Genomic DNA, 16,247 nt, shown 5'->3' on the forward strand with positions numbered 1-16,247 from the left:
CCAACTGCTATTTTGGCCTTTGGCAGAAGCAAAAATCATTTGCATGATTACCATCTCCAAAGTGGTTCACCCCTCACCAAAGGACACAAAGTGCTGGAATAATTATATAGATCATGGTAGCATCTCTGGAGATCATGGATGGGTGAGGCTTCAGGTCAAGACCCTTTTATAGATTGAAGAATGTCATCTATCCACATCTCCATGTTCTCCAGAAAACCTCAAATCAATGGGAGTTTAAAATGATTGCAATCTTACATACAGTCTTATTGATTACCTTGAGAACCAATATTAATTTATCTGGAAACCTTAAAAAAAAACTCTTCATTATAATGGTACATAGTCTACGACCAGAAGACAATATGATACCGAGCGGTAAACTACAGGGAAATAGTTTCTTAAACTATTCATTAAATTAAACTCACAAATAAACCAGGTTTAGTTTTCTTTTTACTTACATAATTCAGAGAAAAGAGTAAAAGCACACTTCTGCAAAACTACAGTGTACAGTCTCATTTCAAAGTATAAGTTAAACCTTTTTACAAAGATTAAGATATCTGAAATGATTAACATTGCTCTTATTTTATTTCTTCCTCCCTTTATAAATGGAGAAAAGTAATTTCACATTTCACCAGAATCAGAGTGCGGGCATTCACTTCTGCAGACCAAAATTAAATGCTCAAAAAGCAAAAATCTTGTTTTCTCTTTTTCATTTTAGACTAAATGACATTCATCATTCATAGTCTGCAAAGTCTTTTGCATTGGGGTCTGAGCGCATCACAATATCTTGCTATGAAATGAAACGGTCCTAATGTTGATCCTCGGATGGTGGTCTTAGCTTGTGTGGGAACGGAAGTGAGGGGGCAATAATCAGATAGGGTTCCTACTGGCCAGTAATCATCAATCCCTGGAGGAAAAATCGTGCAACCGTAGAGATGAAGCGAGCAGCAGCAATGTAAGACTTGGCAATTTGGCATTTCCCCAAATAAAGTGGTGTGCCAACACTACCTACACGGGCAACAAAGTGTGGGCAAGATGTACAACTCCTGCTTTAATCCTGGTGCAGAGTTCAAATGCAGCCTGCAAACAACTTAGTATGGCTGTAAATGCAATATCTAAAGGTGCAAACTGAGTGGAAATGACAACATTGGAGGATCTTTGATAAAACCTGTCTGTGGTTTGCCTGTTGCTTAAGAAATGTATTTTAATGCAAGGGCTATTTGGCCAATAGAAAAGCAATGCAATAAAACATCATTAAATTAAGCTCAGAGAATGATAACTGTGTCAAAAGATTTTGACTGGATTTCTGTAAAGTAGGCATTAGATAATATTGTGGTTTCCAGGACATTTGGACTGTGCAAGGAAGAAGGCTTATAGCCAGTGCTGGTGAATGCTACATATCACTGCATCGGGGAAGGAAAGAACCATCAACACAATCTGCTGGCCGTTCAGACTGATCACTGAAATGTCAAAACCATGGAGAAAAAAAAAAGCCTTTTTGTTTTAAAAACAGTCTGATTAATTTCACGGTTGTAACTGGTTAATAAAGTGCTGTGCACCCGTTTCAAATGGCCAATGTGGAGCCTTTACTGCTCCTGGAGAGAGAGCTCCAAAATATGCTTCAGCATTGTTTCTTCTTCCCTCTGTCTTTGCTCTTGCTCCTCAAGATCTTTGGCAGAAAGCTCCATGGCGTACTGCAACTGCGTGTTGTAGGTGGAGAGCTGGCTTATGTATTGAGAGCTGGGAGAGCCAGCTAGGATGCTCTCGCTGATCGCCCTGGAAGAGTCACATTACTAAAGATTAGTTAAAGAAAACATTTTTCACACAGAGAGTGGTGAGTCTCTGGAATTCTCTGCCACAGAAGGTAGTTGAGGCCAGTTCATTGGCATTGGCCAGTTAGATGTGGCCCTTGTGGCTAAAGGGATCAGGGGGTATGGAGAGAAGGCAGGTACAGGATACCGAGTTGGATGATCAGCCATGATCATATTGAATGGCGGTGCAGGCTCGAAGGGCCGAATGGCCTACTCCTGCACCTATTTTCTATGTTTCTATGTTACATTTAAGGAGTATTCGCACAGTCCAATTTAAGGGTTTTTTACCCTTCCAATTGCGGTCCAGTTCAGGTTGAACCCTGGGTCCCTATCACTCATCTCCACCTATTCACATTCTAGGCAGAGGCTCCCCTAGCAGAGCAGTGCTGGGCTTTTAGAAAAAATGAGAAAGAAACAGAAAGGAATTGTTAATCATAAGGCCCTGTTGTAAAATAATGTGAAAAATAGCCAGAGGGATTCCACATGCTCTGCCAACAAGATCATGACTGAACCTTTGCCTTAACTGCACTTTCCCATCTGATCACGTACTCCCCCGAGAGTCCAAAAATATTTTCAGCCTTGAACATACTCAATGATTGAATCCACACAACAATCCAAGGTAGAGAATTTCAAACAGTCCCAGTCCTCAGTACATATACCTTTCCTTCTCAGTCCCAGCTTGTTAACCACTCATCCAAAGACTACAGTCCTGGTTCTATGTTCTCCAGTTAAAAAGACAATCATCCTCTCAGTTTCTAGTCTGAGCGGCCCTCTTTGAAATTGATGTCGAGGGAGATCATCTCTCATTCAGAAGCATCGACCCATCCTCTTAAGCCTCTTCACACTCGTCAGAATCCTCAAATTAACTCTTATTACTCTGCCTCTCTCCTTGGTCAAGTTGTACCACAGTATTCTAGATGCGGTGTCATCAAAACCAGTTGCAGCAAATCTTCCTTTCTCTTCCGATTTCCTTGCAGTGGCCAAAAGGGTTTAATTGTCATATGTACCGACAACGGAACAGTGAAATTCTTGCAATAGAAGGTCAATTTGTCTTTCAAACTGCTTGAACACATATGAAAAACAAGCACCAAATAATATGAGGCGCTGTTAACCAGATTCCAAGAATGGTGAGAGGGAAAATTTTGTGTTTTAATAAATATTAAAATAGATGGTTTAATTCCACAGTAGGCTTGTAAAACAATCTTGAACTTAAAACATTTTGATCCCAAATCTGACAGTAATAATCCCCTTTAGAATTAGTCTCCAAAAAATATTTGCTTTATCACAGCTTATCTTCAGATCTTTCAATGCAAAACATAAAAGCAAAAGAAATGAGGGGAGAAATATTTTTTGTACGTAAAATAACATTTCTGTAAAGTAAAATTCCTTTACCTCTCACTCTCTTGGTTCAAGTTCTGTTCTGACAACAAACTCCTGTTGGGAACCATTTCCCATGCACCCTAAAAGGAAAAGTCAGAAACGTCATTTTATATTTTTCACAACCACGCAGATGTTATGTACATTTACCTTGCAAATTCTATTGGCGTATCAGAGCCGCTGAATGGAAGGCACTGCTGGATTTCAGAGACAATTGACCACAGTGTTTGCATTGAGACATGGCTCAGCAGATTATATCAGATTCTAGCTAGGAAATTCTAAATTAATGCCAAACTGCCCACTTGAATTCAGGCTGATACTACCATCTGGCTTGTAAGTACCGTAGAGCTGTTCAAACAGATGTAAAATATCCCTTAGCAGTCTTGCTGATATTGTTCAATCAATGCCACTAATCATTCACTTGCTCATTGTTTTGTTTTGTTGTTTTTAAAAAAAAACTTACCATGGCTATTACATTCAACTAACTGCGACTAGAACTCAGACAATTTACTGTTTTTAAGCTCTTTAATATTCAAGCTCTTTAATATTCAAACAGTTCAAAAGGTTATAGGAAAATTAGGCCAATCGCCATGAATCTACTCACTCAACGGTTGATCTATCATCAGCATCCTCTGCCTAGGTTTATAGGAGCAGAATTAGGCCAATTTAACGGCCCATCAAATCTACTTTGCTTTTCGTTTCAATCATGGTTGATCTATGTGAAGCATTCCTCGTCTATAACCGCATATCCTTGCCTTCTCCCCATAACCTTTGACACCCTTACTAATCAAGAACCGGTCAACCTCCGCTTTAAAAATACCCAATGACTTTTTGGCCATACTACTTTGGTAGTCGAGGGGTCTTTTCTATGTGCTTTTTCGAGCTACCTTTTCACTTCTCACTTTTTTCCCCTCTTGTTCTTTCTCTCATCTTTTCTCTCATTTTCAGGTTAAAAGGTTAAAATTGAAGTTGTACAATAATTGTATAATTTTTAGTTGCCGAATGTTTTACCCTTGTACAATTGCTTCTAATAAAAATAATTTAAAAAAAAAATTAAAAAAAAAACCCAATGACTTGGCCTCCATTGCCGGCTGTGGTAATGAATTCCACAGATTCACTAACCTCTGATTAATGAATTTCCTCCTCATCTGCTTTCTAAAGGTACGTCCTTTTTTTCCCCCTGAAGCTATGCCCTCTGGTTCAAGACACTCACACTAGTGGAAACATCCTCCTCACATCCACTCTACCCATGCCTTTCACTATTTGGTAATTTAAGGAATCATACCCAAGCAAGAGTTAACATCTCAAGTCAAGTGCAATGAGGAAGCGCCTCATTAAATATCAGGCCGCCATGTCAAACTCACTTCATTGCCGTCGGAATGAGAGTCCAGCAGACTCTGCTGGATTGCAAGTTGGATCAGTTGGTCATTCTCATCCCCATCCACTCGACTCGCCACGTTCCGTCGGCCTCCACGGACGTGGTAATTTTCTGGAATGGCAAATACGGATGGGTCCACTTCAAAGCTGGAGTCTGTCGACAGTAGAAAGTAGAACAGATTAACTCCCAAATGCAGCAATCCGGCACAGTAAATGTACAAAGAGTCAAGAGTGTTTTATTGTCATATGTCCCAGAGAGAACAATGGAATTCTTATTTGCAGCAGCACGACAGAATATGTAAATATAAACGAAAAAAGTATACAGCACAAAAGCAGGCCGTTCGGCCCAACTGGTCCACACTGTCAAAGATGCCCATCTACACTGACCCCTTCCATCTGACCCATATATCTCAACTATGTAAGAGGCCAAGTCATAGAATATTTTAAGGCAGAAATTGACAAATTCTTGATTAGTACTGGTGTCAAGGATTATTGGGAGAATTGGATTGAGAGGGAAAGATAGCGCAGCCATGGTTGAATAGACTCAATGGGCCGAATGCCCTAATTCTGCTCCTATGACTTATGAACTCAAGTTATGATGGTGTTACCTACAGGCGTCAAGAAAACCACCCGCTTCTAACTCTTTTCCAGAACAAAGAGAAAGATGGAATTCCACACACTCAAAGGCGTTAGTACAAAGTTGTTTGATGGAGTTGCCCGTTACAAGGTTATGTTTGCAACAGTCTTTGAAAGAAAGTCTGCAATCTCTGTAGAAAATGGGCAAATCTTAGCAACCTTCACACAAATCACTTAACAAAATTAAATTGAGAACTTTGAGCAAAATTACCGAGGAGGGCAACAAATGCAGCATACGAACCTGTGATAGATATTGGCACTGTTAAGTTGCTCTCTGATCCCTGGTTGGTCTGAGGAGTTGCGGCCTCGAGGCTGTTGCATGCATTCACATTTCCAAATGTAATTCGTGCATTCAGTACATAGAAGAGCGGAATTTCTGGACCAGACAAAACAGGAGGATTTTGAATAAACAGAAACATTACCTTTCCGACTGATACCTAGGTCAGTCATACAGTGTGGAAACATGCCCTTCGTCCCAACTTGCCCACACCGGCCATCATGTCCCAGCTACACTAGTCCCATCTGCCCACCATATGGTCCATATCCCACAAACCTGTGCCATCCATGTACCTGTCTAGCTGTTTCTTAAATGTTGGGATAGTTCCTACCTCAACCACCTCTCCTGGCAGCTTGTTCCATACACCCACAACCCTTTGTTTGAAAAAGCTATCCCTCAGATTCATAGAAACATAGAAAAGGTGCAGAAGTCGGCCATTCGGCCATTCGAGCCTGCACCGCCATTCAATATGATCATGGCTGATCATCCAACTCAGTATCCTGTACCTGCCTTCCCTCCATACCCCCTGATCCCTTTAGCCACAAGGGCCACATCCAACTCCTTCTTAAATATAGCCAATGAACTGGCCTCAACTACCTTCTGTGGCAGAGAATTCCAGAGATTCACCACTCTCTGTGTGAAAAATGTTTTCCTCATCTCGGTCCTAAAAGATTTCCCCCTTATTCTTAAACTGTGACCCCTTGTTCTGGACTTCCCCAACATCAGGAACAATCTTCCTGCATTTAGCCTGTCCAACCCCTTAAGGATTTTGTAAGTTTCTATAAGATCCCTCCTCAATCTTCTAAATTCTACAAGCCGAGTCTATCCAGTCTTTCTTCATATGAAAGTCCTGACATCCCAGGAATCAGTTTGGTGAACCTTCTTTGTACTCCCTCTATGGCAAGAATTCCTATTACATCTTTTCCCCTTCACCCTAAACCTGTGTGGGGGGGGGGTTAAACAAGCTATCGTTCAGAGGTGCAATGTTACCAAAATCAACTTTTAACTTTGATGGGCTTGTAAACAACTATAGAAACTTAGCAACTGAACATACAAACACGTGCACAGTGAATCACCGTACTTTAATATCTCGTGAACATCTCAAAATGTTTACAGTTAGCTGCAAATGTATTTTTCTTTTCCTCCTGAAAGTACAGATAGTCCTCCAAAGACATCAATATACTGTAGTTCCCCATCTACAATGGATTCTTCAGCCTGGGTTATGAACATTTCTGGAGTGGGAGATTAATTAAGTGGCTTTATGTGGGAGTACAACGATAGACCCAAGGCTGAAAGACTTTCTCCCTACTCCTCTTTTCCTCTTCTTCCAAACTCCACCTCTGGTATTTTCTTCTCCCTCCTCGTTGATACCGAGGCTAGGTTAGATACCACTTCACAGTTGCCAATGCTTCCATCGCTTCATAGCAGGTGGGCACTGACTTACTGCCGAGCTGAAGCAGTGAGAGCTTAAAGCACATTAGCTGCGGAAGACAAATCTGATACAGTCCTCACCGTATGTCGCCACATCAGACCTTTTATGATAGCAAAAACATTAAAAAAAATATGGGCAATACTAATGTAGTAGGACTTTTACCTATTTTGACAGGAAATCCTGGTGGCAACTGCAAAGTGATGAAATCCTTGAGTTTTGCAAAGTGCGTGTTGCTCCTTGCCATAAGATCGATGATTGGAATCACCTGGTCTGCAAAAGACAGTGGGTAATCTTCGCAGAGCCACAACGTGGCTTTAAATCTGGTTAACAGGAGAGAAATATAATGTATAAGACGTTTTGTAAATTTCTAGATCTTAATGACTTAAATTATGTAACAATGTAGCAAAATTTCCCATGTGCTTCACAGTACAGTAATTGGTCAAAAGGATAGACACAAAATGCTTGCGTAACTCAGCGGGTCGGGCAGCAGCATCTCTGGAGAAAAGGAATAGGTGACATTCGGGATGAGACCCTCCTTCAGACTGAGCCGTCAGTCTGAGAGGTCAGTCCTGGTCATAAGGAGTCTGAACAAGAGCCCCAACCCAAATTGGTCCCCATCCATGTCTTAACAGAGAGTCTGCCTGACCTGCTGAGTTACTCCAGCACTTTGTGTCTTTTTTAGTAATTGGTCAAATGTTGGCTCTCAGTCCAAAAAAAGTACTCAAGATATTGGGATAAAAAGGCTTGATCAAATAGTAGCAACAAAGAAATGCTACTTGTCACAAAAGGACACTAAGTGCTGGGGTCAGGCACCATCGCTGGAGAACATAAATAGGTGATGTTTCAGGTCGAGATCCTTCTTCAGTCTGAAGGGGTCATGACTCGAAACGTCACCTGTCCATGTTCTCCAGTATCAAAAGAGCAAGAATTCTAAGCACAGGTAACAAATTGACTTGAAAATTAGGGAAATACACTCACTATCTAATGCAAGTAAGTAAGTAAGTTTATTGGCCAAGTATTCACATACAAGGAATTTGCCTTGGTGCTCCGCCCACAAGTAACAACATGACATACAGTGCCAGTTACAAATGATAGTGGAAATGGTCAGCAATGTTCAAATTAATGCCAGTAATTTGCTCTAACCATTAAGAAAGTACACAACGGGCAGGTTAAAAAAAAAATCAAAGTTGAGATTCAATTATTTAATCTTAACTAGTAGATTTACTTAAATAAGGGGGTGGATGGATGGATGGGCATGGGGGGTGGATGGGGCATGGGTAAGCTCTTTTAGTTTTTAGTTTTAGTTGATAAGCTGATGTCTTTCAACATCGTGTTCTTCTTTATTCTTCTTATGCCCCCTTCAGTCATGGCTGACCATGGGTGTCTCCAGTGTTGGAGGACGCCTGTGCGTGAGTTTGTTTAACGTGGGGAGACTGGTGCACAGACAACCACCACACAGTCCTTGACAGATCTGATTCAGGATCCAATGGCATGGAGTCCAAGACGACCGGAGACCCTTTTCTGCTGCAGCCTTCATCCGCTTTCCCAGCCGTTGTGACGTTAGCTCCACTAAGGTCAGCCATCGTCCTCCGCCTGTTCCACCATTGAGGTCTTGGTTGGATTGCTCTTTGTCAGAGTCCCTCCCCCTCAACCTTACTGCCATGGGTGGCCCTGCCAGGAGCATAGCTCCAGACGGCATCACTCTCAGGATCTCAGGACCACACAAGCTTCTCCACCACGACAAGGTGACAATCCACGGATGTACATCATGATATTTTGCATTTGCGTGCGACTTATTCGCGTATTCTTTCCCATTGGCAAATTGATATTTCTTCCCACTTTCGACACATTGCAACACTCTCACCCGTCCCAGACCAATGTCAGCATGACTATGACCAGATAAGGAAGGATGTCCTACAATATTTTCACCCGTTTCTGCTGTAAGCAGTTCTACATTCCCTCCAAAACTGTGTGGCTATTGCCAAGACCTTACTTGCGTAACTTGATGCAGAGCTCCATGGGGCGACCGATGTCCCGGTCTCCAAGGTCAAACTCTGGGTCGAAATATTCTTCTGGCGTGATTGACGTGGGGTTATTAATGGTTGCAGTTTCTGTGATAAGGTGCTGCAAGTCAAACAAAAAGTAAGAACACAAGGCAATGTCTCACAAGAAAACATTTCAGCTTAAATAATAACGTGCCAATGTACACACATGGGAATTTGGCCACTTCTGGATGGTTTACCTTAAATCTTGGTTGGTTAGATACTCAAACTATAGAAATGACTATTCTGTAAGTAGCTCCACATGTCCATGCCTAGTTCAGTTCAAAGATGCAGCGTGGAAACAGGCCCCATGGCTCACCCAACTCGTGCTAGGCCACAGATACCAACACCATCCAATGGTCACCCGTTTACACAAGTTCACCATTATCCCACTTTCTCATCACTCCCTACCCAGTAGGGTCAATTTTAGATGTGCCAATTAACCAACAATTAACTCACGCAGTCATAAGGAGAGCATGCAAACTCCACAGACAGCGCCCAAGGTCAGGATAGAACCTAGATATCTGGTGTAGTGGTGCAGAGAGGCCGTAGCTCTGCCAGCTGCGCCGCTGTGCTGCCCTAAATGGGCAAACAAACCATGGCTGCAGAGTTTCACTGCAACTTACTCCATTCTGTGGGCTGATGTGCTCCTCTACTTTTCCCAGTAGAGATTCAAGTGGGTTTTTATCATCTGGAAAATAAAAGAAGTCAATGCAAAGTCAGATAATGCGAGCAGAGATTTTAAGAATTAAAACTACTTTTCCGCAGTTAGAATTAAGGTTTATCATTGATATTAAAAATTAAATTGGGTTTCATGTTGGGTTTTGCATTTGAAGAGAAAAGTAGTTATATCCGTACCACATCATATATCACAAAATGTAAATTATCTTGTTCCTATCAACCTGCTGCTTCTGGGAGCTTGGACTGCACAATGTGTTTGTTACATTTCCCAGAGCGTAACAATAACTACACTTCATAATAAATCCTAAACAAATGCTCTGTGACACTCTGAAAGCAAAATGAAAGCACAAAAGAAAACAGGCATCAGTTTTACTTTCAATTATGCTTGGGGCGATGAATCTTCAGTTGTGCTATGATATCGTCATCGATGAATCAAGTAGTTTGACTCATTGATCAAGTATCCCACGTTCTTAAAATTCCCTCAGTGTGCTTCTCATACAATCCAGAGGTCTGTAGATTCATATTTGGCATTACTAAATTGCTCCTCTTAATCAAAGACTCCATTATGAAGAAACAATACATTTTGGATGGCTCGTTTACCAAGGAAAGGCACAAACTGCTGGAGTAACTCAGTGGGTCAGAAAGCATCCCTGGAGAACATGGATAGGCGATCTTTTGGGTCGGAACTCTTCTTCAGACTCTTCCATTATGCAGATAGAGACAAAAAGCTGGAGTAACTCAGCGGGACAAGCAGCATCTCTGGAGAGGAGGAATGGGGGTGACGTTTCAAGTCGAGACCCTTCTTCAGACTGGTTAGGGATAAGGGAAACGAGAGATATAGACGGTGATGCAGAGAGATAAAGAACAATGAATGAACGATATGCAAAAAATTTATGATGATAAAGGAAACAGGCCATTGTTGGCTGTTTGTAAGGCGAAAATAAGAAGCTGGTGTGACTTGGGTGGGGGAGGGATAGAGAAAGAGAGGGAATGCCAGGGCAACCTGAAGTGGGAGAAATCAATATTCATACCACTGGGCTGTAAGCTGCCCAGGCGAAATATGAGATGATGCGGAAAGCAGAAAGGATTGCAGATGGGAAGATGTGGCCAGTGGTGTAACCTGGTCTCTTTGATTTTTCATACCTTAGTTTTGAACAGTTTGTTTTACCTTTATATTTGGCCTTTTCATCTTCAGTGAGATGTTCCGATCTACTCCTTGTTACCACATTGACATTGTTCACAGTGAATACCTAGAAAAAGCAACAAAGCTTTTAATTGTTGTGTAGGAAGGAACTGCAGATGCTGGTTTAAACTGAGGATAGACACAAAAAGCTGGAGTAACTCAGCGGGTCAGACAGCTTCTCCAGAGATGCTGTCTAACCTGCTGAGTTACTCCAGCGTTTTGTGTCTTTCTAAGCTTTTAATCTTGCCTTGTATCTCCTCAAGACAGAGATTCACAACGTGCAAGTCCTTTGCTGTTTTGTTGAAATGGTTGTGCTCATCAACCATGGAACTGTTTAACCCGAGAACACACCATTCTAGTGGACTATCAATACATGGATTCACATTTCCCATAACACTGGGAGATTGTTCTGCACTCGATTCCCATCGAAAATAAATTAATTATGTGGAATTAACACAATGGGAGGTTTTTAATCCCCCCAAGATTTGGGACACCACATTTCAAGTGGTCTCATTCCCAGAGTTAGAAACTATAATTAAAAGGGCAGCACAGTGGTAGAGTTGCTGACTTACAATACCAGAGCCCCGGGTTCAATGCTGTCTGTGTGGAGTTTGCACATTCTCTTGGAGACCACTTGGGTTTTCTCTGGGTGCTACGGTTTCCTCCCACATTGGAAAGACATGATTTGTAGGTTAGTTGACTTCTGTAAATGGCTCGGAGCGTGTAGGATGCGAAAGAGGGATAACACAGCATGAGTGTGTGTGTGATCTTTGGTTGGTGTGGACTCGGTGGGCTGAAGGAGCTGACCAGAAAAGGGTTGGGAGTGGAACTTTCTTTCAGGAAGATCTCCTCATGAGTTTTCATAGCATGTCCATAACATGAATATATAAATAATGAAAAGAATGAAATTAGTTTTTCAAAACAAAACTTCCTATACCTTCGCTTCAAACTCTTGCACTACATCAGTCTTGTCCGTCCGCCAGCCCCAAAATCCAGACTTATTCCTGTCAGACAAGCAGAGAGTTAATTACAGCATCTCACACCAACTGAACAGCTGAAAATCTAGACAATATTGCAGAGGCCAGGCAGCATATGTGGAGGGGGAAAAAAAACAAAACAGAATGTTAAATTTAAAATTCAATACAATTTCATCAGCTGAAAGGTAATCAACCGAAAACAAGCAGTCTGAAGAAAGCCTTCTTCAAACGGCGTGTGTGGTAGAGGAGAGCGGAAAAAAGCTGGGAGAGCAGAGAGGCAGACAGAGCGTGACAGGCAATAAGTGGACAGAAGCGAGGAGGAGGCTGATAGGCAGATGGTTGCAACAAAGGCAAGAGATTAAAGCAGAAGGTGTAACACAGAAAAAGTTATAAATTGTGAAGCCAGTGGAAGGAATGTAGGAGGAAGTGTGTGTGTGTGTGTGGGGGGGGGGGGCAATGGACTGCAGATTGTAATAAGACTATGTTGTATTATCACGTATCATTCTCTCTTCCCCCCCCCCGCCCGCTTCAGTCTAATTTGCGCAAATGGAGAGATTGCATTTAACGAGTTCCAAAGTCAAAGTAATTAGATTTCCATTACATTTATTGTAACTCAGCATAATCTAGTTTATCTTGCTTCCAACCTACTCAACCAAAAGTTCCCAGCATTTTTAAAACAAAAAGCTCCTTTAAAAAACCTGTAAAAACCATGACATGTCTCAACTGCGAAGACTTCACAGACTGAATGCATGTGATGTCTACAAATTGTTCGTCATGTGCTCTATATTCCACAAACATCCCCAATTAATTTAATACTTCAGTGTCATGCATGCATCACCAAAGCTTAATGGACTGATCTAAAGTTCCGTAGCCTTTGAGTGAAGGAAGAAACAACGAGGAAGTGTAGGAGAAAAAAGGTATATAAAAGAGAAAATTAAAAGAAACAACGAGAGGGGAAGAGGACTAGGCATGAGAAAACGCAACAATTAAATTCAGACAATATGGAAATGCTCAACAGATCAGGCAGCTTTTGTAGAAAAGAGACAAAAATCACAATTTCACATGTCAAAAGACACTTGTCTGATTGGGAAGGAGAGAAAACAAATTAATATCAGGCCAGGAAGAGCCAGGGGAAGTGATGAATTGAACAATGGGAATATGTCTGAAGAGGTGAGGCCAGGGTTGTTTGTAAACAAGGCCATTTGTTCAATGGGATTATGGGGACATGTACAAAGCAAAAATGTGCTCTTTGTTCATAAAAGCCATGAGGGAAGTTAGAAAGTGAAAATAAAGATTTATGAAATGGAGAACTGTAGAGAGGTCCAGCGGTCAGCTTGTGCTAATTAGGAGAGAAAACAGCCAATTTCATAGATGATTGACACAAGCTGCTGGAGTAACTCAGCGGGTCAGGCAGCATCTTTGAAGAAAAGGAATAAGGCTGATGAAGGGTCTTGACTCAAAATGTCCCTATTCCTTTTCTTCAGATATGCTACCTGAGCTACTGAGATACTTCAGCATTTTGTGTCTATCCTCGGTGTAAACCAGTATCTGCAGTTCCTTCCTACACAATATCATGGATGAACGACCTGGCCTGAAACTGATGGAGAAAGCTCATTAAAGTTGTAGAATTTGTCGTGTATCTACATGCCCAGACAGAAGATGAAATGCTGTTCCTCAAGGTTACCTTGAGCCATGTTATAGCAGTGCAGGCCAGAGAGAATACGGGATAGAGTATTAAAACAGAAGACAATAGGAAGCTTATTGGTGTCCCTGTCACTCTTAACGATTGTCGCCCAATCTGCATTTGGTTTCTCTCGTGAAGACGAGACCACATTGTGACCACTAAATGGAGCACACAAGACTGGAAGAAGTTCAAGGAATCTCTGCGTCACCTAGAATGACCGTTTTAGATTGAGGTTCAAAAAGGAAAATAAAACTAGCAACAGAGCAGATTGTGCAATTCTGGACCCCTATTTTATTAAAAAAGTACATTATAAACTCACGAGAAGCAGTAACAAACAAGATGTATTACTAGCTCTGTTGTGTATTATAATCTAATTAAAACTCTTTCATTCAAGTTACCTGAAACTTCCAATTATTTTTAAGCATTAATATCATGTTGTGGTGTTGTTTACATTGCTGAACATAAATCTACAAATATCTTCTTCTTAACTGCATAAAAAGGTTATAGTATTAAAATAGATAAAAATGGGAAGTTTGGATTGACCAGCCACCTCAAAGTGGAAGAAAGGACTAACTCCATTGTGGTCAATAATCTCCTTCAAGGTCCAGCACCTTTTACATGACAACCGCAAAAAATGAATAAAGTGGCTAAATAAATCAGTCACGGGAACTCTCCAAGCACAAGGATTACACTGCTCAGACAGATGGGTAGACAAATCCGATCTATTTTTTTTTTTTTTTTTAGTTTACTTTTGAGATACAGCACAGAAACAGGCCCTTTGGCCCACCGAGTCCACGCCAACCATCGATCACCCATTCACGGGGCAGCACATTGGCACAGCTGGTAGCGTCTCTGCCTCAGCGCCAGAGACCCAACCCAGGGTTCAATCACACCAGCTCTATGTTATCCCATTTTTTTCATCCACTCCCTACACATTAGGGGCAATTTACAGAAGCCAATCACCCGACAAACCCTCATGTCGTTGGGATGTGGAAGGAAACCGAAGCACCTGGAAGAAACCCACGTGGTCACAGGGAGAACGTGCAAACTCCACACAAACAGCATCCGAGGTCAAGATTGAACTCGGGGCTCTGGCGCCTAGGCAGCGACTATACCACCGTGCCACCCCCCGAATGAAAAGACTGAAACATCCAAAAATAGAAGTTAAACTACTCCAGTGTACAGTGAGAATACATTTCCAAATTTCTCTATAGTTTTATTAGATTAATTCAGTCTTTGTCGTAGGCTCCATTAATTTCACATAATTGGGTAAGTTTACCGCTTTTCCGACCTCAAAATCTAATTGTCATTTAAGCTGATAAATCAGTTGTAATGACAAGGCTGCTTTATGATCAGTAGCAAATTACTTGCACTACATGGTCCTTCATTATTTATTTGTGTTTGATGCCAGAATCCTATCAGCTAAACAGATCACTGACTTACACAAGATTCCCTGGGTAGGAAGGAACTGCAGATGCTGGTTTACACCAAAGATCGACACAAAATGCTGGGGTAACTCAGTGGGACAGGCTGCATCTCTGGATAGAAGGAATGGGTGACGTTTCGGGTCGAGACCCTTCTTCAGACTCAGTCAGTCTGAAGAAGACCCGAAACGTCACCCATTCCCTCTCTCCAGAGATGCTGCCTGTCCCGCTGAGTAACTGCAGCATTTTGGGTCTATCTTAAGATTCCATCATCACATCCATGCACTGAGCTATAGTGATGACTAGAATTTCAGATTCAGGGTGCAAGGTTAAGGTTACCTTTCAAATGATATGTTTTTTGTATCAAGGTACGTAGAAACAATGGGGGTAGTAAGGCGACTTGCAACTTGATCCGATGTGGGTCTTACAGACGACAGTGTGAGACCTTGTTGTTCTTGCAAGAGCTCAAAGTGTTCCAGGTCTACGACTTGGTTATCATGGTCCATCTCTATAAACTCTGCCCTGTCAGCTGTCATCAGAAAGAAAATCATGACAATCTTAACAATGGAAGAAACGGACAGATCATGGCAACTTAAAAATCAATTATATTTAGATAAAACAGTTAGTGAAGACTTGCAAGATCACATTTTTTTTTTTAAATTAAAAAAAACTATTCTCAACACTGAGGTTCTTGACTTGATTATAGACACAAAATGCTGGAGTAATTCAGGCAGCATCTCTGGAGAGAAGGAATGGGTGACGTTTCGGGTCGAGACCTTTCTTCAGACTGGTCAGGGGGATGGGAAACAAGAGATATAGATGTACGATGTAGAGAGATATGCAAAAGAGTAACGATGATAAAGGGAATAGGCCATTGTTCGCTGTTTGATTAATGATTTAAACCAGAGATTCAGAAGGAGCAAGCTCCCAAACTGTAACAGATACAGTCTTCATCCGGAAATCTAGACAGTGTGTGCAGGTAATTTAATAATGAGAGTTAGCAGAGTTACCTTTTTTCTTATTGCACGTGCCATTGTGTATATTTCCCCACCAAAATTATGAACAACAGTGCAAGTCTCGCCTTATTACCCACTTTCTCCTCCATTTACTAGCCAATGAGCATGGAAGGAAGGAACCAAATGTAACACCACCATAATCAAGATCAAAACAAGACAGAACCGTAAGCCTCTCTGAATTACGTAACAGCATTTCACCAAACTGTGCTTTTACCCACTAAACTACGATGAATCTATTATGATAGTCTTGTCAGGCCAAAGTTATTTTCCAAGTCTCCAGATTACTTTAGTTAGTTTAGGGATACAGTATTGAAGCAGGCCCTTCGGCCCACC

At 41.5% G+C, this 16,247-nt stretch overlaps 1 protein-coding gene across 1 annotated transcript in view; it reads right to left on the reverse strand.

The window, feature by feature from the left end:
• Positions 1-430: 430 nt before the first annotated feature.
• ankrd13a (ankyrin repeat domain 13A) overlaps positions 431-16,247 on the reverse strand; it is a 28,441-nt gene continuing 12,624 nt past the window's right edge. The window contains exons 6-15 of the mRNA XM_055655356.1: positions 15,238-15,427; positions 11,751-11,817; positions 10,799-10,880; positions 9,576-9,640; positions 8,901-9,031; positions 7,070-7,227; positions 5,440-5,574; positions 4,550-4,716; positions 3,201-3,268; positions 431-1,773 (exon numbers count right to left, since the gene is read on the reverse strand). Coding sequence (XP_055511331.1) covers positions 1,584-1,773; positions 3,201-3,268; positions 4,550-4,716; positions 5,440-5,574; positions 7,070-7,227; positions 8,901-9,031; positions 9,576-9,640; positions 10,799-10,880; positions 11,751-11,817; positions 15,238-15,427 — 1,253 coding nt within the window. The 3' untranslated portion in view covers positions 431-1,583. The remainder of the gene's footprint in view (positions 1,774-3,200; positions 3,269-4,549; positions 4,717-5,439; positions 5,575-7,069; positions 7,228-8,900; positions 9,032-9,575; positions 9,641-10,798; positions 10,881-11,750; positions 11,818-15,237; positions 15,428-16,247) is intronic.

The sequence above is a fragment of the Leucoraja erinacea genome, chromosome 25 (assembly GCF_028641065.1).
Source record: "Leucoraja erinacea ecotype New England chromosome 25, Leri_hhj_1, whole genome shotgun sequence".
Lineage (NCBI taxonomy): Eukaryota > Metazoa > Chordata > Chondrichthyes > Rajiformes > Rajidae > Leucoraja > Leucoraja erinaceus.